This window comes from Hyposmocoma kahamanoa, unplaced genomic scaffold (assembly GCF_003589595.1).
Source record: "Hyposmocoma kahamanoa isolate Upper Pololo Valley unplaced genomic scaffold, ASM358959v1 168, whole genome shotgun sequence".
NCBI classification, from domain to species: Eukaryota; Metazoa; Arthropoda; class Insecta; order Lepidoptera; family Cosmopterigidae; genus Hyposmocoma; species Hyposmocoma kahamanoa.
The window spans coordinates 873,753-898,833 of record NW_020653608.1 but is presented as its reverse complement, the minus strand read 5'-3'; the positions used below and the strand labels follow the sequence as shown (position 1 = coordinate 898,833).

Below are 25,081 nucleotides of genomic sequence, written 5' to 3'. Positions count from 1 at the left end.
CTATGGTTCCACAACACCTGCGTGTTTTAATATAAGCGCAATTGGATTTTAGAAAGAGATAGTACTATTTCGGTCAATTTTAATAAATAATATCATTAAGTTTATTGAATGTCAGCTATTAATGTTCAACTATTAATTTGTGAAATTGCTCCACTAGTTTACTATAATTATTAATACAAAAATCGAGCTCTTAGAAAAAAATCCCTCGATCTGGCTGGATTCGAACCAGCGTCTTCTAGCAAACCGTGCTAGACGCTATGCCAACTAAACCACGGAACGAACCAGCGGACCTTACGAATTTTTCTATGGCCTTGGGGCAGATCTTTGTTTTTGGTTTCTATCTACTGATGCCGTAGCGCCATCTGTGAGAAATCTATTTCTCCTCACTCAGCCTACCTTTACAGCTACCAGCAGCTGACTAGAGATGTCAATTTAATAATTGTAATGAAGTTGGTTTGGTTGGTTGGTTGTTAACGTTTTTATGCGGACTTTTCACAAATGACGCTACATCATCTCTGGCCGAAGGGCGTCCTATAGCAGTCTAATCTAATTAAAATTCACCATTGGCCCACGAATCATCAGTTTGGACCCACTGTGTGACGTCATATTGAAACTCCATAAAACAAATAAACGTTTTACTTGAATGCTAAGCATTATCCAAAGATATCTTAGTATAATATTTCGTAGGCTAAAGTAAGATACGTATGTAAACTAATTAATTTTTACTAAGCGTATGTTCGGCATTTTTACCGAATATTCGGTTACCTGCCGAACATGACGAATACAGAATATAAAACGAATATTTGGCACACCTCTAATTAATCATCATCGTTCAAAAATAATCAAGTTAAAATGATAATTAATCACAATGTATATTATGAGTATATTTCCGATATACTCTGTAAAGTTTCTAATGAAGTTCTGGAAACTTCCCATGAAATTGAAGGAAAGTTAAGAAATTTTAAGACATTTTCATGAAAATGGCTCTTTCTGACGTTATTTCTCGATACTCTCGATATATTTATTTTACTAGAGTCATTGACTTAATTTGTAAGTCCATGACTAGAGTGCGTTTTTATTAAACATGAACAAACATTATACATGAAACATTTTATTAGGTATCATATTAGTCAATGGGTATCATTGTTTGATTTTTTTCTCAATGGTTGAATAAATCTGTTCCAGTATAATTTTTATTTTTTGTTACAAGAAACGAAGATATCGCTGTAATATGGTCACTTCTTTTTTTTTGGAGAACTAAATAAACTTCTCGATTTCGTCGTCGTTCAGCACATTAATTGAAATTTCAATAAAATCAAAACATCATAACTTGCAATAAGAGGCATTGAATTTTCAATGATATGCCAATAGGGTAAAGTTTAAATAATATTAACTGTCCAAAGTTTTTTATTCTTTTTAAATTAGAAACTACGATCAATAATTATTAAGATTTAATAGTGATTAAAACTATGAATGTGTGAGTTTTGGTTCTGATAGTATAGCAATGTAGTAATCTGTACCTATCATCACGAAAGCAGAAGTAGAAATCTGTATCATCTTAGTGATGATACAGATTTCTACTTCTGCTTTCGCAACGGCGACAGTTCCGCAGGCTTTTTCATATCTGTTTTCGTTTCTGCTTCTGCGACTTTTATAGCGGAACTTTAATCGGACGTTTACAACGTTCGCGCCATTGATGAGGCAATCACGCGGTAGCACACGCAATTTTTTAGCAGTTTTGTGCAATTATGAAACCAAAATAAGCCAAGCCAAGCCCTGTTTGGAACTATTTCCTTTAGACCTTTAGAGTATTCGCTTCCGCACCCGCTTTCGTTTCCGTTTCTACTAAGATTTGATTTTGACATCTGCTTCCATTTCTGTTATGACACTTCTATTGCATATCTGGTAGTAATCGAGGGTTAGAGCACTTCCATTGCTTTTTCTTCCGTGTTATGCTCTGAGAAATTAAATAACAAAATATTAATTGATGAAGTGCTGTATATTTTGACCAAATGTTGTTTTTTAGTTGACGGTCAGCATTTTTTAAGCGTATCATTGATGATTTTATATTACTTTGCTTCTCGTGCTGAAAAATTCTTGCTCTATTCGATAATAATAATAATTATACTCTACTTACTTTTAGGAGCTAAGCTGAGAATATCGAGTAGTCATTTGCGAATAGTCGACTACGGGCCGTTGCCTAACATCGTAGGCCTGAAGTTGTACAAAAACGAGACACATTCGCTATTTCACTCAAAGAAATACGATAATCGTAAATTCGACGTTAGATTATTAACATTGTATTGAGTAAATGAACCACTTGAATCCAAGGTCATGAAAAAAGTTTAAAAAAAGAAATGATAGACAAATTACATGACATTTGAACGATTTAGGTTGCCAATTTGTGGGACATTACCTAAATTGTGGGAATATCAACCTGATGGGGATTTTGTGGGAATTGGCGCTATGTGGAGAATATGCGGAGATTCTAACAATTTATTATTTTGTTTAATCTATCGATTGCTGACGCATCGCTAGTTTGAAAACACTATGATGAACGCTATCGATTTTTTTTAAATCGCACACTCTTCACTTACATAGCAATACATACAATAGACAAAAATTATTAGCAAGCCACATGAGTTACAGAATTATTCGGTAGGTAGAATCATAGCACCTACCTGATTCTTCTACACCACAACTTGCCACTCGTCAACTATAAAAGTCTAAACTTAATTTACTCATTAATTATTTCTAACCTTAACATAGTGTTACCAAATGTTCAATAAATATTAATGTCTGTAATATGTTTATTTATCACTTAATTTTGTAAGGCTAAAAAAATTATTTAATGTTTTTTCGAAGACTGTTGTAGTTGTTGAACCTCATTAAAATTAATAAACGATTTATAATTTTCTGTATTTTAATATTTTGAGTTTCTCAATTCTTTGTTTTAGTTTTATTTATGTGATGAATTTATATCATTTATTGAGAACTCGAAATGTGAGAATGTGATGTTAGCTCTCTTCAAATTTGGGGATTTTGAACCATTGGCATGGCAATGCTGTTTATGTATATGTCTTTCCGATATAAATTGGACTTGCTTGACTGAGTTGAGATTGAGATTGTGTAACAAAATGATTTCAAGATACGCACTGAGGGGTAGTGTTCTGCGGGTGATTACAAGAACTTACAGTCAGGGAACTAATCAGACAACGGTATCTGCTTCATCGACTGCGCCGCCGCCTTCAAAGACGAATGTACCAGGACTGAGCGGTGCCGTGGTCATTCCTGCTAATGAACCTGTGGGCCCTGGAATAAAGCTCGACAAATCCGGCCCGTACAAATCTCCGGAGTATTTCTGTTACAATGATATGAGTTTCTATGAAGCTGAAGTAGAAATGGCGAAGTACCGATGCCCCCCACCCAATGCCAACAGAAAGTAGAAAACCCGTCCACATGGTTACTTACTTATTGCTTTAGGCTACGTGCAGCATACGACTAGCACTATTTAGAGCTTGAAAGACAAAACACTGCAAGTGACCCAGTTAGGAATGATTGCTAGTGTGCGCAAGTTACTTCTTTTGCGCTACACGTAGCTTTCTTGTATGTTAATATAGCTACTTAGTTTTGTTAAATATAATTTATGTGAATAGTTTGTTGGTCTTTTACTTTATTATTAATTATTCTATATCTAAGCCTTTTTACCTACGGCGTAGGTTTTTGGCTCACCTCCCCAAAAAATTATTGTTAACACATATTTTTTATATGGATATTTTTGTTATGTATATGGAGTGTAGTTTATATAGATAATTCAGTTTTTTTTTTCCAAATGCGGTAGCATCATTAGGCCTTTACCCCCCTGGGACTCTTCTGCATCTGCTGGGGGGCGATAGGACCATTTTGGGAAACTATAATTATAATATATATAATTAGTGTAATGAAACTATTTGTTAACATTTCGAACCTTTTTTTATTATATCAATTGACAGAAGACAAAGTCCCATGACTGGTGGTAAACAACAATTTTATTTATTTATTAACCTATATTATATTGACAATTCAATTATATCCATAAATTACTTAATCTATAGCATCAGCGCATCCTGAAGACGCATAGGTCTCCCCCAACTCTGTCCATCTGGCTCTGTTCCTTGTCAGCCTAGTCCATAGAGGTCCAGCTACTTTTTTAAAGTCATCAGACCATCTTTTAAAGGAACAACCCCTTTTACTCTTGACATTTTCCTTTCTGTTCCACTTTTCTATTCTTTCCCTGTGCTTATGGCTAGTTCACTTCCACTTTAGTGTTTTGCTTTTTGTGGTAAACAACATACCTATCCATAATAGTTGCTGTGCCATTCAGAGCTTTAAATCACAAACACCTGAAGAGTACTGCTACTGCTCATCCTAAGAATGTAAGATAGAGTTGATGAGCCCCATGTGTCTGTAGTTTCACTTCCCTTGCGGTTCAAAACTGGAACACAATAATGCTTGCAGTACTGCTTGGCTGCAAAGTAGGTATGTTAGTTCTTCCCTGGACAAACTCTAACAAGGAGCCCTCCTGGTACAAGGTCAAGAGCAATGCAAGCTTGACACCAAAGACTTAAATTTCACTCTAAGCCGCTTGCAATAAGAATGGTCGAAAGTGTCAAACTTGATGTGCACTTGACTGCACCAATATTGTTTTTTAATTTTATAAATATCATGAGTCTGAAATGATGTACATAGACTCTAGTAAGCGATAAAATCATTCTCTTTAACATGTATTGATGTAATAAAGAAGTTGTTTCAATAAGTTAATTCGGAGTTTCATAGGTTGTGAAGCAAAGATTTGTTTTCATCAAAACTTTCAAGTTACATCCATTAGTGTTATATCTGCAGTACCTAAGTTACTTATAATCATGATTTGAATATTATATAAATAAATATTGTTAAGAAAAATGGTAAAGAAAACATTGACCTATTTTATGAATTTTATTACTTTCATAAATGTTTTCCATACAACTATAGACCTACAACTAAATAACATAAAATGCAATTTGTTATATTGAAATTTATTATTAGACAGACTTTATACACTGAAATGATCTGGCAACACAGCACTATACAGCAACTGAAGCAGCGCCACTGATTATAGCAGTAGCTTCATCATCTTCAGTAAGAGGCGCTGGCTCCAGTTCTTCAGCGCTCTCCACCGAGACCCAATGTTACTTCTTCTTTGTCAGTTTTTCAGACAGGTCATCGAAGGTGGGATCTTGCAAGTTGATCATCAAGCTGTTACCGGGCAAGAAGACTCTGTTTTGTGACTGTGCAATCATTCTGGAAATGCTCTGAGCTGCTCGAATCTTGCGCAGTTTAAGGTATCCAGGGTTCATGCCCATGGCTTTGCCCAACATCTCAGCTGCTGCAGCCTCACCCTCAGCCTGGACAATCTTCTGCTGTCGCTCTTGCTTAGCCCTTTCTACTACAAAAGCGGCCCGCTGAGCTTCTTGTTGAGCTACTTGTTTCGCTTCAACGGCCGCAGTATATTCTTTTCCAAAACTGAGCTCAGTGAGGGACACATCATCCAAGATAATATTAAAGTCAGCGGCACGCTCCACTAGTTCTCGTCTGATAAGCAAAGATACCTGCTGACGTTGTGTAATTAACTGTGATGCATTGAATTTCGCGACTACGGATTTTAGAACTTCGTTGCAAATTGACGGTAGAACTTTCTCATCGTAATCAGTGCCAAGCTGTCTGTACATGGTGGGCAGCATACTGGCATCAGGGCGTGACAACACGCGCAACGAAATGTTTACCATTTGCAAGTCTTTGGAACCGGTGGGTGATGAAATCTTGCGAGGTCTAGAACGAATATCGTAGATAATGGGGTATTGAAACCATGGAACGCGGATGTGCATTCCTTCGGTCATGACATGCTGCTGCACACCTCCTATTCTGTTGAACATGATGGCGCGATGACCACCTTCCACAGTAAACAAGGATTGGGAAACGCCATAAGCCGCAACACCGACTGCAGCCATCACTTTCAAGCCAATGCTCAAACCTGGTGGTCCGCCCTTGGCGAATTTGCCCGCCATATCATTAAACTTGCTCTGCGCCATTATTTAGAAACGAAAAACTATCCAATACAATAGTAAGATACAGAAAAATTCAAAAATATAATTATAACCTAAATTTCAACCTGAGCAAATTGTGCAATAACCATAAACAAAAAGGTAGAGTTACAGAGTGCGCGAACTGGTGCGAAGGCAGCGAACAGCGTTGCCAATGCCAATTGTTCAAAATCCCCAAAAATGAAGGTTAAAAATATTTAAGTTGACGAATGGCAAGTTGTAGTGTAGAAGTACGGAATAAAGAGCACGTCAAGCTTGACACTTAAGATTTAAATCCAACTCTATGCCGCTTACGATAAGAACGGTCCAAAGTACAAAATGTCAATTTTGACGTGCTCTTGACTGTACTTTCAACAACTCGGCTCTACATTGTAGCAGTAGCTGATTTAGATCTTCTTAACACTGTGAATTGGCATATAGAGAGACGCGTACTCAACACGCGCCGACTGGTAATTTTACTATTCAGAACCAAGTGCTGCGATCCTATCGAATAATTCTGTGCAAGCAGCGCGCTAATAATTCTATTTTATGTATATTAAGTATGCACACGTTGTTACATCAGTACGATGTTGAAAAAATATCGATATCGTTCATCATAGTGTTTTTATTAGTAATCATCAGACTATACATCAGCAATCGATAGTTTAAAATGTAACTATAAAATGTTACAATCGTAGCATTTTTCCCACCGCGCTAATCCCCAATTGAATTGAAGTTCACCACAATTTGATTTTGGTAATTCCTCACAAATTGGCAGCATGTTGGCAGTGAAGCAAAGATCCAGTGTGACTCGACTACAGATACGAAATCTCATTCTTTTCTCATCATGAAATCGAAAGTAAAATTGTCATTTTATTTGACGTATTTCTTACGTTTGTCAGTTGTCAAACTCGCCAAAATGAATGACGGAGCAAACAAGATGTCTATTTTCACCTAAAAAATATTTATATAGTAATAAAAAAATACAATTTCCAAATACTTAATTTTACTTTACGTGACTGTGCTCTTCGTGTGTGTGTTTCTGGACCCTAACTTGTGTGGTAAAAGGGAAATACGTTGTCCCAAAGCCATGGAATCGTGCATTGGTGTTGAACAAGATTTAGACAAAGCATTATCGAAATTTACCACGCTAAATGATCATACGAATACGGCTTTACAAGATTTAATTAATCAAGTTGAAGAGGTCAGGAAAGAAGTAGCAAGACGTAAGTAAATAAATGTCTTTTCATTTCTTGGTATCAACTGTGTACTTGCTTTCTTTTATTTTGGTATATAACGTGAGACTTGTTGTTTGACAAGCTGGATTGTTTAGTTTATCACAGAATATTTTATAAACACGACCCGGTCTTACTTCGCGTGTAGTTATTAAAATATGCCTTTCACTTTGCACTATAGTGATTTATATAATTAGTAGTATCATTGCGTTAATGAGCTTAATACGTATAAAAACAATGAATTCTAGGCTGGCAGTATTTTTTAATTCTCTGTTTAATATTGAATAGATGCAAGTTTATTCATACCAACATTTGATATTCAATTTGTACAGATTTCCAAGTGTTTCCATTGAATGGAAATTCATAGACCTACCTTGGTCCCTTTATTTGGATAGCATACAGCATACATTCTATACTATTCTAAATTAGACACTTGTAGAATACTGCAGTGGCATCCACATGTCATGACAGTGGTGCTGCAACTGCACTTCTATACATGTCTAATTTGGTTTTTAATGTTGTACCAATTTAATATTTATCTATTATACATATACTCAAGTGTAGCTTATATACCTTATGAGGTACCCACTTACATTTATTATGTATTACAGAGCCTCATAATGCTACTCTTACCCAAGCTCAATCAATTTTGGTGGCGGAACTGGCAGCTGACATCAAACATCAAGTCTTCCAGATTTCTACTGGTGAGCATTTTTGAAATACACCATTATAATAATAGTAATAGGGAATAGTGTCTTAAGTATACTAGAATATTTGAAGGCCTTTTATTACAAGCATAACTAAGTTAGAGATACTTATGCCATATTTACATTTTTGTCACAAAGTTTATTGACTACCAAATGTTGAAGATTTTGTGAATTTAATTTTTTGTGCTCTCTTGAGGTCTGTAATGGATTGCATGTATGTCTTCTATGTCTTTTGTGGCATGATACACTTCGTAACAATGTGGCTGTGGTGCACACATGGTTTAACACGGATACAGCTACAAACTTAATATTGGGTTATGTGCATCCATATCCCATGCTGCTTTACACCATAATCGCTTGTGCGAAATTAACTTTGATAACTTCATTGCTCAAGGCATTTACAGAGCCTCAGATAGTCAATTGATCTCTGCTCTCAGTTACCCAAACACTGACCATCACATCCGTAAACTTTTGGGGAGACGAACAAAGTAGTTTATGAGCTAGGTTCTGTCTATTCCAAGCACAAGAGCAATGATAGGCTAGTCCTCGAGAACCAATGCATTGATACCTCCCAAGGCTACAAGCCAACAGTTTTAAACTTTCGAAAGCTCTAATTTGGTCCTGTAGATGTTAATTTATAGGACCGAACACTGAAATTAGCCTTTGGCGTTAGCCAGGAATAGGCACCGAAACTTGACATGGTTTGGTTTGAACAAGCACATATCCAACCTCAACACAAGTGATAGCAGAGGTTGTAGATTTTGCCTCTTGATTTTTACGTGAATGAGGCCACTCAGAAACTTGCAACTCGAGGTTGTAGTGCCCATTACACATTTGGTGGGTGCAGTCGCTCTAAGAGACAGAAGAACCTCACTTTTGGGCGAACAATTACCCCATCCAGATATGGTGAAAACAATTTGAGTGAAGAAATTGCATTGATGAAGGGTTGCATAGGCTCTGAATACCCCATTAATAGTAATGAGGGTGCACAATGTCAAGCATTATAGTGTATACCATAGATACAATAAGAAGTAATAACAATACATAACTTCGCATTTACCAACATAAAGCATGCAAATTTGTTACAGATCATAGAGAACTACACGCGACAGTGTCGCGAGTTGGCAAATCCATAGACCGTCATTTCATCTCAGATTATGCATCAGTTGCTCCAAAAGCAGAATCTTTCTGCAATGAGGTTAACCGACCCATTATGGAACAGGCTATAGCTCAACATTTATATAGACAGGTATTTAACACATGATTTACTTTCATAGAATTATAAACATTTCTAATTTAATTACATTAGGAACTCATTGTTGTCATTTATATAAAACTTCGCGAGCCAAAGGTAGATACGGTTAAAGGTATACTCTTCCCTTACTTCTTTTGTAAATTACGTTCATATGATTATTCAGAAAACTTTAGCTGAATCAATAGTTAAATTAATAAGAAAATGTTCATATTGTTGATGTAATCATTTAAACAGTATGTGATGTCATTATTTTAGGTGCAGGTATGGTAATTGGCAAGAAAGTAGTTTTAACACTGTTAAGCGTGAAACACAGAGAGAACGGGTGCGGGGGAGGACGGCGGGTATTTATATGGACGACAACACACGACGAGCAGGCTGCGTCCGTCTCCCGATCCACTCCGCTGACAGTGTGTCACCCTTTAATGTTTGCAAGGGTTCGGTTTCGGTTCTAGTTAGTAACTTTGCTTCGTTTTTTTAATAAACAGGGTTTAGAAGATGTGGGCGACACGTTCGTGGCAGAAGCCAAGATCACCCCGGTGGAGAGGACGTGCACATTCGCTCTACTGCAGCGTTGTGCCGCGGCGCTGTGCGAGGGGGATCCCTCCCTGGCGCTCGACTGGGTGGAGAAGCGAGCCGACGAGCTGCGGCACTCGTCGCTGCCGTTCACGTTGCACCGCATGCAGGCTCTGAAGGTGAGGGGGTGGTCCCGGGTGATGGATGGAGTCCGTCGGGATTAGGGGTTTCATCCCGGGAATTTTGGTCTCGTAAATTTCGAAAATTTTTTGACATTTTCGAAGCTAACGTTTTCAGTCTCCGGAAAATTGAGATTTGAGACTTGTGTAACTTACTTAAAAGTGTTAAATTTTTGTTTGTAACAAGTCTTGAGCTCGGTGGTAAGCGACACGCCTGTCCATAGCAGTTGCAGCGCCACTCTGAGCTTTAAGTCGCAAAGATCTGAGGGTGGGAATGGGTAATATACCTTTTTTTGAATATCGTATCGAAACTATATATCAATATTCGAAATCGGATTTCGAAACTGTGTATTATTGGATATAGTTTTACAAGAGTAATGCCAACGTTAGTATACAGTTTCGAAGGCGCTCGAAAAATGGTTTCGCGTTGATATCCACTCAGTGAATATCTGACCCGAAGCAATCGGTATATAGTTTGGAAAATATATGATTTCGTGTCGGTATCCACTCGGTAACCGCTCGGCTACGTACAATTTGTAACGCCCATTCCTATCTGAATCTATATGGGCACTGCCACCGCGCCCGTCACCCCACGACAAGTTGACAAGCCCCATGCGCTTGTAGCTTCACCGGCGCCCATAAGGGTCGCTAAGTTGGCTTTGGTTGCATGGACGCCCGAACGCTCGCCTGTGCAGCTGGCGCGCGAGGCGGGCGTGGGCGCGGCCATCCTGTACGCGCGCGCGCAGTTCCCGGCGCACGCGGCGCGCCACGAGCGCGCGCTGCAGGCCGCCGTGTGCGCGCTGGCCTGGTGCACGCAGCACGCGCCGCCCGCGCCGCGCCAGTACCGCCACCTGCTGGACCTCAAGGCGCTCGGTCAGTGCTCCCTCGGAACCGTTCGGCCACGGAGCCAGTTGAGCCTCTTAACTTTAACTGCCTCTCACTGTCACCCAGAGGTCCCAGGTTCGATTCCCGGGCCGGGAGAGATAGTTGTATGGCCTACATTTATTTCTCTCGTGAGTTTGGGTGTAATTTGTGGTTGTCTACGTGTGTGTCCATGGCACCCGCGACACAGGGTTTCCCTAGTGCGGGGTTATGTTGAGTGTGTGCGTGTGTGCGTTAAGCGTCTCATTTGAAGGCGCCTAGATGCCGACGAGCGATTCGCATCCAATTCTCGGGAAGACGCGTTTCTAGGCTCGCATCTACTTTACACATTTACACAATTCATATAAAGTTCATTATCGACGGCTAAATTTGAAAACCTCACAGCCTCAGCCTTTGGACGAAACCCCATTTTTTTTCTCTTCCAGCGCAATATCGGGCATTTAAAGCATAAAGTTTATTTTTTAATTATAAATAAAAGTATGATCATAGATTTGTAATATAAAATTATTTCTAGTAATTCTGTGCGAATTGGGAGCACGGCGGGTGCAATTGTATTGTGTATTTATTACGCACTGCTCACGGGCGCAGAACACGGCACAGATCGGGTCCCGCGTCCGCCGTGCTACCGACCCGCACCCGCTGTCAGTGTGTTTCACAGATTTGAATCACCAGCCCTTTAATTGATAAGCGACCGATCTCCAACTTGGCTGCTACTTATACACAACCCCTTTTTTATCTCATTATTTACTAAAGAATCACATCCATTTTGGACTCGTACATTAAAATACGTTATCAAATAGTATTCTTTGAAATGAGTCGGGTGAAAAAAGTTACGACAGCAATTTTAACAATATCACAGAGTAAAGTAGCCAGTGCACTGCAACACTAACACCGTATGCAGGTGCGGAGGCAGCGGAGCTGTTCATCGTGGAGGCGTGCTCGCTGCTGCACCTGGCGCCGCTGTCGCCGCTGGCGGGCGCCGTGCTGGCGGGCGCCCGGGTGCTGCCCGCGCTGCACGACATCAAGGCCAAGATGACGCACCCGCACGTGATCGCCGCCTGGTCGGACGACGAGCTGCCGCTGGAGGTGGACCTGGGCGAGGACGGCGGCGGCTACCACTCGGTGTTCGCGTGCCCCATCCTGCGGCAGCAGGCGTCGGAGCACAACCCGCCCATGCGGCTGCTCTGCGGACACGTCATCTCGCGCGACGCGCTCAACAAACTGGCCGTGGGCGTCAAGTACGTGTCTCGCGGAGGCTTCAACAAAAATGGAAGCTAATCATTTGCTACACCGCGAACCCAGTGAAAGTTAAATCGGGCAAAATAGCAATATTTTTTCACGCAGTTAATTTTCCCACCCTCCGTCCGCATAAACTTAACAAAATAAACACACGGCGCGACTACACACACAGACAACACCACCAAAAATATAGCGAAACGTTTTTCGCATCTCTACGATGCATCCTCAGGGGTTGTTGATTGTCCGACACTCGGCCAAAGACTATATGGAAGTAAATTAATAATCAACAACTCCTAATTCAGCTATTTTGCACGATTTAACCTTCACTGGGTCCGCGGAGTAGCATAAATAATTTACCTCTATTTTTTTTCACCTGCACTTCCGCAAAATAACCTTAATTAGTGAATCGATTAATTAATGAAAGCCTGCATATAAATGCAATATTCATTATACACATATGTACAGTGGAAGCCGTGAACCTCCACTCACATCATACTGTTAACCTTTTTAGGGACATCTCCAATCTGAGCGAGGTATACAAATCAAAGTCTACCTCTCCGCACGTTTCCATTCACCCTATAAATTATAACATTACCTAACCGCCTAATCCGCCTTTTCTACATAACCAAATCGTCTTTTTCTTACGAGACCACGAGACGAGGCAACTAATTCAATATCAAATAAATTAAAATAATAAATATAAATAATTGCAACGGCTTAGTCCTTTCGTATTATAATGGAATCGGTGGCACGGTATGCAAGAAGACGTCGGTTCGAATCTGACCGGATCGAAGGAATTTTTTCTGAGTGTTTTTTCTGAGTGTTCGATCTTTGTATTAATAATTATAACAAACTAGTGGAGTAATTTCACAAAAAATAATTGAATATCAATTCAATAAAAATTTAATTAATACAGTGAATAGCGACATCTCTCGCCAGGACTGGTAGCTGTAAATGTACCAACTGGGTGATAAATCTGTAATAGATTTCTCGTAGATGGCGCTACGACTAAAAAGTCGTTGAAAGACCAAGTACAAAGACACGACGCAAGCACATAGAGAAATTCGTGAGGTCCGTTGGTTCGTTCCGTGGTTTAGTTGGTATAGCGTCTGGCACGGTATGCAAGTAGACGTCGGTTCGAATCCGACCGGATCGAAGGAATTTTTTCTGAGTGTTCGATCTTTGTATTAATAATTCTTTTATAAATTTTAGGAAAACCCATCCTAAGTGGATGAGAATTGAAATGCCTTTATAAATATTACAACATTAAAAAAAGTGCTTCATTTAAATTCTCTAAATGAATAACCATTCATCATCCAACTTCGCATTTCTGTCAATATTCCATGACGGCTTTTCCTTATATTGTCCTCTACATCCACAGCAATTTAAATTTATGTAGGTTTCTGTGTTTACATCACCTACGTACGTAACTTAACTTTGTTAACAAAAAAAATATTAACGTAACAATAAAGTTCGTTCTTATTTCATTCCTGTATTTAAATTCATTGTAAATACTATAAAAATGTGTTCAACTCTTAAGCCATTATTCTTTTATATTCTTTTCTATTATTATATTCGACTTTAATTCCACTATAATATTTCGACTGAAGGACTTGAATCCAAGGTCATGAAATAAAGTAAAAAAATGTATATAGAAAATTATAAGTACGTCACATTAGACGCATATACCACCACTACTAATTTATTTACAAAATTTAGAAGCGCAGTTGTTGACGTGACACGCGCGTTACTTTTGCAGTAACAATAAAGCGTGAAACACTGACAGCGGGTGCGGGTCGGGAGCAAGGCGGGTGTAATTCTGTGTATTTATATGGACGACAAGGTACAACGCGCAAGCGAGACGGGCGCAAGTCGGCCCCCGCGCCCGCTTGTGGTGTGTTGTCGTCCATATAAATACAGCGGAGTTACACCCGCCGTGTTCCCGACCCGCACACGCTATCGGTGTGTTTGTTTCACGCTTTAGTCAATTAAAAATTACTGAAGTTTAAACGCGCTGCTGCCGCGCCATTTCAGTGCTTCTGCAAGCGGCTAATTAGAAGGCACCCTAACAACTCGACAAAAGCTGAAGCTTTATTGCCATAAACATATCGACGCCGGAAAGCGATCTTGTCGTATCTCGAAAAGTATGATTATATACATCCTACTTTAAAATTGACTTTCTACTAATTCAAATTAAAGATAAATAATTTTTTGAAATAGTTTTTAGCCCCGGTGTAAAGTCCTATTTTTCGAGATACGACAAGATCGCTTTCCGGCGTCGATATATCCAAGTTACGTCCGTTTGTGATATCTACATAGAAGAAGTTTCTTTTGTTTCAGGTTGAAGTGCCCCTACTGCCCAATGGAACAATCACCATCAGAAGCTCGTCAAATATATTTCTCGTAAGAAGACAGCTAATTTTTGTAATCAGTAACAATAACGTGAAATAGTATATCTTTAATACAATAATCGTGCAGTTAAATGGCGTCTTAGATCGCAGAGTTTTCCTATAGAGTGTAGTTTTCTCGTGTTTTTAGTTTATTTTCTCTTATCGAAAGTATCTCTATTGAAATTTAAAAAAAATGTCTATTTAATTGGTAAACAAATCGCACCCCTCATGGAAGAATAGTGTAAGTAGAGTTACGTCAAAAATGTTTGTTGCTCCATTAGATACAGAAAAATATAACCTTCCCAATTCTTGTAAATCTATCGATTAATATTGTAGATAGAATTACAAGAAGTGGAGAGAATGTGGGTTATATTTTTCTATATCTAATGGAGCAACAAACATTTTTGACGTAACTCTACTTATACCATTCTTCCATGAGGGGTGCGAAATTACACTTGAAATCGTCAAATTATTCTCTAAGAGCTATTTTTCACTAAGGGACCAGTCACGAGCGACTGCAGTGGCTAGTCCTAATAGCGACTGCGTGCGCGACCAGCCGCTTAGTGGACAATTAGTCTAATGCCCACTTGCACTAATCTTAAGTACGTCTTAACCAATGCTTAAATTGATAAGACACTCGTAACACAATTGATTAAGAGTGTCGTTTGCATTGCAAGCATTGGTTTATAAGTTTAATACAAGTGGACTTACCAGTTGCTCTTTGTAAATAGATATTTGTCGACATTTATCGTTTACAATATTTATTTTAAAATGTTTTAGCTAGAAACAACTTGAAAGAGCTAAAGAGGTCACTTACATGGATTTTTGTTATCCAAGTACGCAAAAGCTGTGTTACATTTTGTATGAAGGTTTTGTTTCATTATGTGTATTTTGTTGGGAGACTAACTAAGGGTGTCACCACACTTATCGATACGGAATCGCATTGTGTCTGTCAGAAAAAGCTTTATGGCCATGGAATAAAAGCGAAAAGAACAAGAAACGTGCAACGTCTTTTTCGCTCATATCGACCAGCAATTAATACTACTAACTTAAAAATTGCAACTTTTCATCAAAGCCTATAAAAGGGAAACTTTCGATGTATTCCTTTTTTATTTACTGCAAGTATATATGTACATAAATTACACATAGATTATAAAATGTATGCTTATTAGTATTGTATTATTTTTAACCGACTTCAAAACAGGAGGAGGTTCTCAATTCCACTCTATTTTTTGTGTGATATGTTACGCGATTATACCGGCATTTGTGAGTCGATTTTTGATAATTATTTTTTTGTTTCGAAGAGGGTACCTCAGTATTGGTCCTATTTAAAATTGAAGAAAATATTCCACCTCTAAGGGTAGCAAACTGAATCCGGTTTCGCACACTTTCCGGTAACCGATTTCAATAAAACTAGCAAATAGATGTAATTCCACAAATTTTGAATTTATTTTAAATTAGCTGAAAAATTTCGTTCACAAAGTTCGGGTTAGCGTAGTGTTAATTGCAGGTGTCGATATTACAAAGATATAAAGCTTTCTCTGCCCGGATCAAGGCGATTAATTAGTGTGGTAACTACCTAATCCACATAATTACATTACGAATTTAATTTAGTTAAAGTTAGGTTATATTTTGTAAAACGTTTAGGTCAAATTAATGTAAATTATTTTATTTTAATTGAAAGAAATAGGTAAGTGTATGGAGAAAAGAGAGGCGGCGGAGTAATTAAAATATAGTCGTGCAGGATAGTTGAGGTCAAAATTATTTAATATTTTTGACACTTGTAAGCGTCTATTACACTACCCAATTTCAAGTGACCTTTAATCTAACTTAGGGGGTTGGAATAAGATTTTGAAGTCCAGATTTAGGGTGATCAATAACACTTCGGGCTGTCAGAAGATTAGTGGACGTGTGGCGAACCTTTAAATGAGTCGTATCGTTTCGTCCCTCTGGTTTGAGCAGCCATTTTGTTTTGCTATCGCCATCTCGTACTGTAAAGAAAAAGAGGTTTTGTTGTGCCTGATAGATACAATGACGCCCTATTTATGGAAGAAGTGTCACAAATATTATACGAAAATTTCGATGAGAAACAACAAATATAAGCTTCGATGGCGTCATGATAGCAACAAGTACAGCGCTATCGACGATTGTGTTGCGAATGAGATAGGACCCGATTGACAGACTAGTGTAATAAGCAGGTCACTAAGTAGAGACCACGCCCACTCTTGAAGCAGGGCTCTAGAAATTGGGTAGTGTAAACGCGTTGTAGTTAAAAAACACTAATTTCCGTTGCTCAAATTATTACTCATCGTTAGATATGTAAGCCACCGTATAAAACGCGGTAAACGACACGAGTTGTTACTTACTTTTTTGACAGCTCGTTATTCAAAATCCTAAGAGAAAGTAAATTAAAAAAATGAAAGAACTAAATAGACTTAATATATTTTATGTATATGTTGCATATGTATTGGAAAAATAAATTCTCTTGCGAAGCACTCTTTATTATTAGGGTTTATAATAATTCGCTTAGGCTGATACAGCGGTTTCACTGAATTCAGGTAACTCGATATTAAAATAGTGATTTTTTATAGATGTCGTTAAAAAAGTGTTGCTTTTTAACTGTCGGTATTCAAGTGTTTGGAATTGTAACCTTTACGCTTACTCTTCGGTATCGGGTTTCGGAAACAATTTTTTTGTGTAAATAAACGTAGAATAATAAAAAAATATTTCCTAAGTAACAAAATATATTATCCAATTATTTTCTACGTAAATTGAAATCGGAATGAAGTGCATTTTATTAACATTTGAAAATTGGAATAAACGCATTTAAATAGATGTATTCCCTACGCTTCGTCCAGGTTGCACAGGCCGGGGTCACAGGCTGACTTGACTTGACTGAGACAGCCCGTGACCACGTTCGGTGCATGCTGGCCGAAACGTCGGGAAAATAGGTAGGTATGAAAATACCTATAATAGTGTTCAAACGTGTTTATTCCCGTTTTCAAATGTTAGTAAATTCACAGATTACTTAATAGTTACTACGTAACAGATACATCACTCTAATACAAAATTGGAAATACGCGCTCAGAGAGGTGAAAATAACGTTGCCCGCCGTGTGCAGTCGTGCGGAACCGAATGCTAGGGTAGTACAAGGATTGTAATGTAAATGAAAGACTTGTCTTAACGCTTACACTATCGGCGATACTCTCAGCGGTAGGCACTTATCGCGTAACCTCGAGGGAGTGACGGTCCCTGGTAAAACGCGTCTGTATTTCCGAATTCATACAACCCGCAATCTTTAAGATGCGACTGAATTGGCATCTTCTGGGTGTGCTCGTTCCATCGTAGTTCCTATCTTTGCTCCAGAGCTAGGTAGTGGTCCAGAGCAAGTTCATTTAATTGAAACAAAAAGCAACACGAGAAATGATAAAATACATATTACGTGGAAACCGCGCCACCTTCTTAAGATTTTTTTTAAATTGCTTTCATATTTTACACGGGAAACATTTGCTGTGTATACTAACTATTAAGGAAAAAATTATTGTTTATGTTTCTAGGTGCCTAAATAATAGACTGATATTCCAAAGACATCGATAATTAAAAAGCAACAAAATCATAGTTCCAATAGTATCTCAACCTTATATAGAAGACTTTTGCAATAAGAGTCAAGTGGTAATGTGAGCATTATTGCGTTCCGGTTTTGAAGGGTAAGGGTTTTGGTGAAATGACAGACACATGGGACTTTTCAACTTATTTATGTCGCAGGGTGACTGGCGCGGTGGCAGTGTCCCTCAGATCTTTGCAATTTAAAGCTCTGAGTGACACTGCAACTGTCATGGATAGGCGTGTCGCTTACCACCAGGCGCACGACTTATTCGGCCCGTTGCTGAGATCACAAAAGACTATCCATTCGCGTTAATGAAAGTAGCAGGCAATCAAGTAACAGTTAATTCACATGGTCATGTGGTTGGTCAATTTGAATTTCTTTCTATACGTCACGTGATATAAAATCTCTGTCATTGGTCACAATTTTCAACTGCACAATGAACGTGAATGAAACAATTACTAGACATGGGGAATAGCGTTACATTTCTATCGCCGTGGCTGACGTTCCGGTTCCAAAAAAATCTTGTCACGACTGTTACTTCCGTGACCTTGTCACGCCTATGACTTACATCACGATATACGGTTTTAGCCAGCGGATTCTTTCTAACACTTATAGCCGTTTTTTATAGAATGATTTAAGTTTTTACTCCCTTTGTAATAAGTTTCAATTCCATTCAAAAAGTTGATTTTGTATTTAATGTAATTTTGTTTGTTACTTATTTAATGCGAATCTTTGGATTGTTAAAAATAGCAATAAAGTGTCATTTAGTTGCAAGTTACATTTAATTATATTTCTAGTAGAATACACAAAGTCAATTATACATAAATATAAAATATCAACTCTTCCCATAATAAAACAAATATACAAAACTATTTTACTTTGTTAATAAATAGGTTTATAGTAACTGGTGCAGATTTTTTTCATCTGCCCTTTCTAGTAGTAATAAGCACCTACGACCCTTGTGAGTGAGCAAAGAAAGTCATCCTATCTCACTCACTCCCATCGCCGAAATGGCCCGATTTGAAGAGAACTACGACGAGTTGCGCGCTCAGTCACCACGGAACGGAGATCGCGCATTGTATCAAATACGTATGTCGTGATGTGAATGACGGGGATAGCTATTGGAACGGAGGAACACCTATGTGACTTTGGAACGTCGTTCCTTCGGAACGAGTCACGGTGATACTGTTTGATCGTGATTTTTCATCGTGACGTTATTTGTCACCCACCTCTACCAATTACCCTTCCAACCTTTATACCGCAAAAGTCTTGTATGAAGGGGCGTGTATTTTTAATTATAAGACAAATATTATGTAAATTACATATGGACTGGTTGTAGAGACATGCTTTTGTTCGTTTTTTTAATAAAATAAATACAGTATTTGTTTTCTTTATTTCTTCAATAATGCACTAATTTTTGAAATTGCGAGGAGTTGTTAGTAGCAGTAGAGTTCCTCGTGAAAGAATTCGTCCAGGTAAGTACTGGTACTATTAATGCCGCCACAACTGCGTGGCGTTACTGAATGTGAAGCATTACTGATAAACTACAGGCACATAGGTCTCTATAGGAGTATTGGGCACAATGGCAGTTCCCCTTAGGCGCCGCGCAAACGTATGCCTTGTGTTGGATACAAGCAACCGGCAACTAGAATCGAATATTCTATTTTCATACAATTAATATGAAATCGATACAGTGACCTGTTGCGGCAGTCAAACAGTCGCCGATTGCTGCAACCGCAATTGAATAATAATAATTGTTTATTGATAACTTATTGTACATACAAAAGAATAACTAAAGACCTTAGATTATCTATGCTAGACTAAATTATGCGTATCAACGTAAAATATAACACATATACCTGAACTAGGAGAATCCGGTATTTCAGGTAAAAAGTACTAATTATACAGGTGGATATATGATTAAATTATAAACAAAAAAATAATAACAATAAAATGTAAATCGTATATGCTTAAATTAGACAATTATTTTGGGATAGGTAATTAATAAATTCTCTGTATCATCGTAGGACATGTTTTGAAGGAATTCTTGTAAAATTTTCTTAACCTTTATGTAACAACCTTTATATAATAATAAAGCTTTATTGACCAAAAAGGATTACATTCATTTGCATTTACACTATTTGACTATATTACTCTCTATTATACCAGTGATTTCTCGCGGTCCCTGCACTAAGTATATACTTGTACTGCAGAGACCTAGTATATATCCAGTACCTTACATTTGTGGCACACTGTTTAGTTAAAGAAGATTATTAATGTAGGTTCAAGGGGTTCAAAAATAAGAGTAAACATAAAAATTTATATAAACCTCCGCTTTGATTACAAAATAAATATACTTAAATTAATTACAAAAAATTTAATGTGTCGGCGTGTGTGTATGAAAATAAATATTCGCTTGTAGTTCCGGTTTCTTGTATCCAACACAAAGTTCCTTGTATCCAACTCAAGGTTCCTTGTATCCAGCACAAGGCACATGTTTGCGCGGCGCCTTAGTTCTTTGTGAATAAAACTCGGGCACTGCAGCTGTAATGGGTAAGTGTGTCGCTTACCGCCAGGCGCATGACCTGTTTGGTCTCGTCTCTTGATAATCATAAAAAAGTTTCTAGAAAGCATTGAGGCGGGCAGCGACAGCGTTGCGGGTTTTATGGAATATTCTTACTTCGCCTCTCTCATGCTGCATTATCTCATTCCAAGCAGTAGGCAAATTCTGGGGGTAATAAGCATTGGAAACTTTCTAGAAAAATATGTTAAAAATTATTAGACTACGTATAAATCAAGTTTTTCTTTTAAAATAATTCAGTTTCACAAAGTTTACAGGAAGCCGATACACACAGACAAGTATTTAAACGCACTGTCTCACCACCATCCCCGTCACCTATAGTCTGTTGTAAGATCTTTGATAAACAGAGCATACGACCTTTGCGACCCTGACATCTTGGAGAATGAGATATCCCATGTTAAGAAGGTCCTTAGGTGGAACGGATACAGAGTGAACAGACGGCAACCACGGCGAAAAGCTAAAGGGAAACGTCCTGACGTTTTAAGGCAACCAGCGTTTATGTCTTACGTGAAAGGAATAATGGACAAAATCGGTACAGTACTAAAAAAGTACTGTATAAAAACTGTGTTTACTCCGTTATCTAAGGTAACGGGGCATGTCAGATCACCTAAGAATGTAATCCCCTTTCAATCTCCGGGCGTTTACAAGATTGATTGCAGTTGTAGGAGTTCCTATATTGGGCAGACAAAACGGAACCACAGCGGAAAGAGTTAAAGAACACATCGCGGCTGTTAAGAACCGTCAGCTCAATAAGTCTGCAATAGCCGAGCATTTGCTGGAATCGGGACCAAACCAGTGGATTGAGCTTCATAATCCCAAGATCCTTTCTACAGAACGTCATCACTATAGTAGAATCGTGCGTGAAGCTACTGAAATTAAAAAAAACACTGTAATTTCAACCGAGAAGACGGTTTTAAGCTTTCATCGTCATGGGATCCAGTTATCAGCAAATGTAAACGACATCAAGTATCGCCCGACAAGTCGCCGGATATCGTGAGTGTTGTGTGTCGGTCTGGTGAGAACCCTGGTGCACAAATAAATAATCAAGTGCGACACCCGCCTCTTCAGTCCCTTCGAGACCATGGACGTTGCAATATGTCCGAAACGTCGAGGTAATTAAAATATGTTTTATTACGTGCTTAAGTCCCGAACTAAAAATCAAATAATGTGAAACTCAAAAGGAAAATCGTGAAACGCTTAAATCAAAGTATAATTTAGTTTCGTTTTTTCTGTTGCTACACAAAATTGTGGTACAAAAAATTCTCACTACTATCACCTTGAATTATCTTTTCGAATGGTGGTACTAGTGGGAAATAAAATACCACAAGTACCACCCATGGTACTTATTGGTGGGATTAGTGGGAATACTCGACGATAGCGATGCATGGTCGCTTTGAAAAAACTATATAAGATCACGCATCATAATTTGTTACAATAAAAAGTCTAACACGGAAGTTAGAAGACTACAGCGGGATGGATAAGAGTTGATTATGACCATTGACTTACAAATAAATGGACGACGGGTCTAATACAAAAACCACGAAAAAAATGTCCCAAATCAACCTATTCGAAATTTAAATTGTAATGTCATCGCAGTATCGCGCTGTCAGTCGAACAAATGAGGACTAAAGCGGAGTTTGGCGCTCTGTATACGATTTTAGCGCTTTACAAGTGCGGACACTTTTTAGCGCGGACCCGACGTCCATATAATTGTAAGTCAATGATCATGACAGTAATTTTATTACATTTTTTCTGAATATAGTTTCTGTTTAATAGCAGTAGATCTCCTTGTGAAAGAGTTCGTCCAGGGAAGTACTGCCACCTTACCTATTTCTGCCGACAAGCAGTAATGTGAACATACATGTGTCAGGGTCACAGGCGCAGTGGCAGTGTTCCTCAGACCTTTGCGATTTAAAGTTCCGAGTCATACTGCAACTACTATGGACAGATGTGTCGCTTAACACCACGGCCTGTCACTTGATATCATAAAAAAAAGAGAAAATAACAACACAAAATGATCCTCAGTACATAATTTATTTAATGGATATGTACAAAGACAAAAAGATTTTAGAACAAATAAAAATTTGGCAATCAACAACAATGGCGTAGTGGTTTCGATTACAAGCCGGCAAAAAATATCAACAATCAACAATTTATTCTTAAAAATAGGTCGGATTATACAAATACAGCTAGATTTTAGGAGGTGTGACAATGCTACTGTTATATATTATATTATGTTATTTAATGATCATTTATCACGTTTACAAAGTGAACATAAATTCAAAGTTTTATTTAGAACATTTTAATCGTAAATTTAAGTTTTCATAGTAATTATGTAATCGTATTTTAAGTTTATTTAGATATACAATAGCATGTGTCACCATATGCAAAACGAGTAGTTCAAACCAAAATTAATGTAATGAACATCATGAAAACCATCGTTTTGCAAATTACTTATTAATATCGAATTAAATAATAACAGTGTTTAACCTAAATAATAAATTAATGAATAAAAAAAAATGTTTTCGAATAATTCATTTCGTGAGCCGTAACGACTTTAATATCATATCGATATAATTAAGTTCTTTTTAAAAGAAATTTATACTCATAAATAACTTCCGATGATTAAATCAAAGAACGTTAAATTGTTCTTCTTACAGTTATTTACAAATACAAAATGTTTAAAACATAGTTCTTAGCAAACTGTATGTATCACACACAAGTATACGTAGCTAAACAGCAATCTTCTACAATTAGGTACTAATTATTGCTGTGAAAACTTCATCTACATTTATACCACCGAAAGAAAGGCTAGTTAGTTTACTTATGGGAAAAAGTTTACGTTCAATTATTATCCAATACATTATTGGAATAGATAGATATATTTTTTATTATTATATTAACTCGCTAAAGCAAAGTGGAGCAGGCAATTTTAGAATTTTGATTCAGTACGTAAACTTTTCTCCACAATAACACATTTTAAAATCTAAGATAAAACAATACGAGTAAAGATGGAAGACGCTCCTAAATACAGCAAAAATGTTATGTATTATCATCATTTATATATAACTTTTTAATTATTATATTACTATAATATCACTTAAGATCTATTCTATCTACGCGTAACATAATATTTTATAATAAATACACTCATTATTACTGGTATTATTTAAATCTGCTGGCCATGCCGTCACTATTGAGAAACAAAGTTACAGGCCTGCCGTTTAACTGAGACGGTTCCTGAGGTAGCTGCGCGGTGCGGGAGGAGTGACAGTTTACGTAACAGTTATGTCGCACTGTACACGGGATAAATTCAACAAGATTTTTCTGACAATATTCAATAACAAGTTCATTGAAAAAAGTGTCAAATCGTCGGGGACAATGCAATTACGCGCAATTAGCACTGGATTATGAGTTTTCATTTCAGTAGTTTTGTGGCCAAATTAAATCCGCTTAAACGTAGCGGCAACCAAGTAACAGTGATTTACGGGAGTCTATAGTTATGAGTCCGTAGACAACATAAATTAAAGCTTACTGTGCAAGAATGACATTCGTAGCCATTGAAATATATATATATATACAAAATACTTTGTAATAACGTTAAATCCCTCACCTGTAAAAGTTGGTTTATTTTACAGTAGATACTAGCTTTTACCAATACTACATACGCGTATTAGCATTATCCCCGACGAAATGGCTTGTCTCCATTGATTTCAATTATTAATAAACAGTTTTTTAAATTATCGTTTCACATAACAATTGACTAATTTGGTAGGCACTTTTTTCAATCAAATTGCTACTGAATATCGTCAGAAAAATCTTGTTGAAATTATTCCGTGTGCAACGCGACATAATTGTTACGTAAACTGTCACTCCTCCACCACGCAGCTCGGGAACCGATTCAGTTAAGTGGTAGGCCTGTGCAATAACAGACAAAAAAAAAAAACAAATGCAACAAACCATAATAAAAATAAAACCTTCTTTTTATGAAATAAAATTAAGTTATTGTTTTTAAAAAAGACGTTAGTGTTACAATTTAAAGTTAAGTAAGTCTAAATTTAATAACTCGGTATGCAAAAATTATGTATGTAAGGTTTTTAAGTTGGAAACTTCAGCGCCTCAGCAGTAACGGCACAATTAAATTGTAATATTTGGCACATAGCTAATAGCGACCTTTTCTTTGCCAAGAGTGAGCTGGTGCTCAATATTTAAGGAAAATAATACCACGAATAACATTTAACCCCTCGCCTGTAGCCATTGGCGCCAGGTAGAAAGATTGAGCAAAATAGTTAAAAAAACGATAGACCGATGCGAAGCTTAGATTATTCTAAAATCCAACATCTCACAATTATTATTACATTTATTATGACGATAAATAAATAATTTACACACCAA

General features: G+C 37.6%; 2 protein-coding genes across 2 annotated transcripts; one reads left to right on the top strand and one right to left on the bottom strand.

Moving 5' to 3' along the window:
- Nucleotides 1–4,978: 4,978 nt before the first annotated feature.
- On the bottom strand, nt 4,979–6,122 carry LOC113225607 (prohibitin-2). Its single transcript, XM_026457944.1, has one exon. The coding sequence runs from the start codon at nt 6,105–6,107 to the stop codon at nt 5,208–5,210; it is 900 nt and encodes a 299-aa protein (XP_026313729.1). The 5' UTR covers nt 6,108–6,122; the 3' UTR covers nt 4,979–5,207.
- A 1,004-nt stretch (nt 6,123–7,126) lies between these two features.
- On the top strand, nt 7,127–14,693 carry LOC113225620 (E3 ubiquitin-protein transferase RMND5B). Its single transcript, XM_026457979.1, has 7 exons — nt 7,127–7,324; nt 7,945–8,037; nt 9,129–9,289; nt 9,781–9,987; nt 10,683–10,860; nt 11,771–12,107; nt 14,449–14,693. Exons 1-7 carry the CDS (start codon nt 7,189–7,191, stop codon nt 14,513–14,515), a joined length of 1,179 nt encoding a protein of 392 aa, XP_026313764.1. The 5' UTR covers nt 7,127–7,188; the 3' UTR covers nt 14,516–14,693.
- The last annotated feature ends 10,388 nt before the right edge of the window (nt 14,694–25,081 follow it).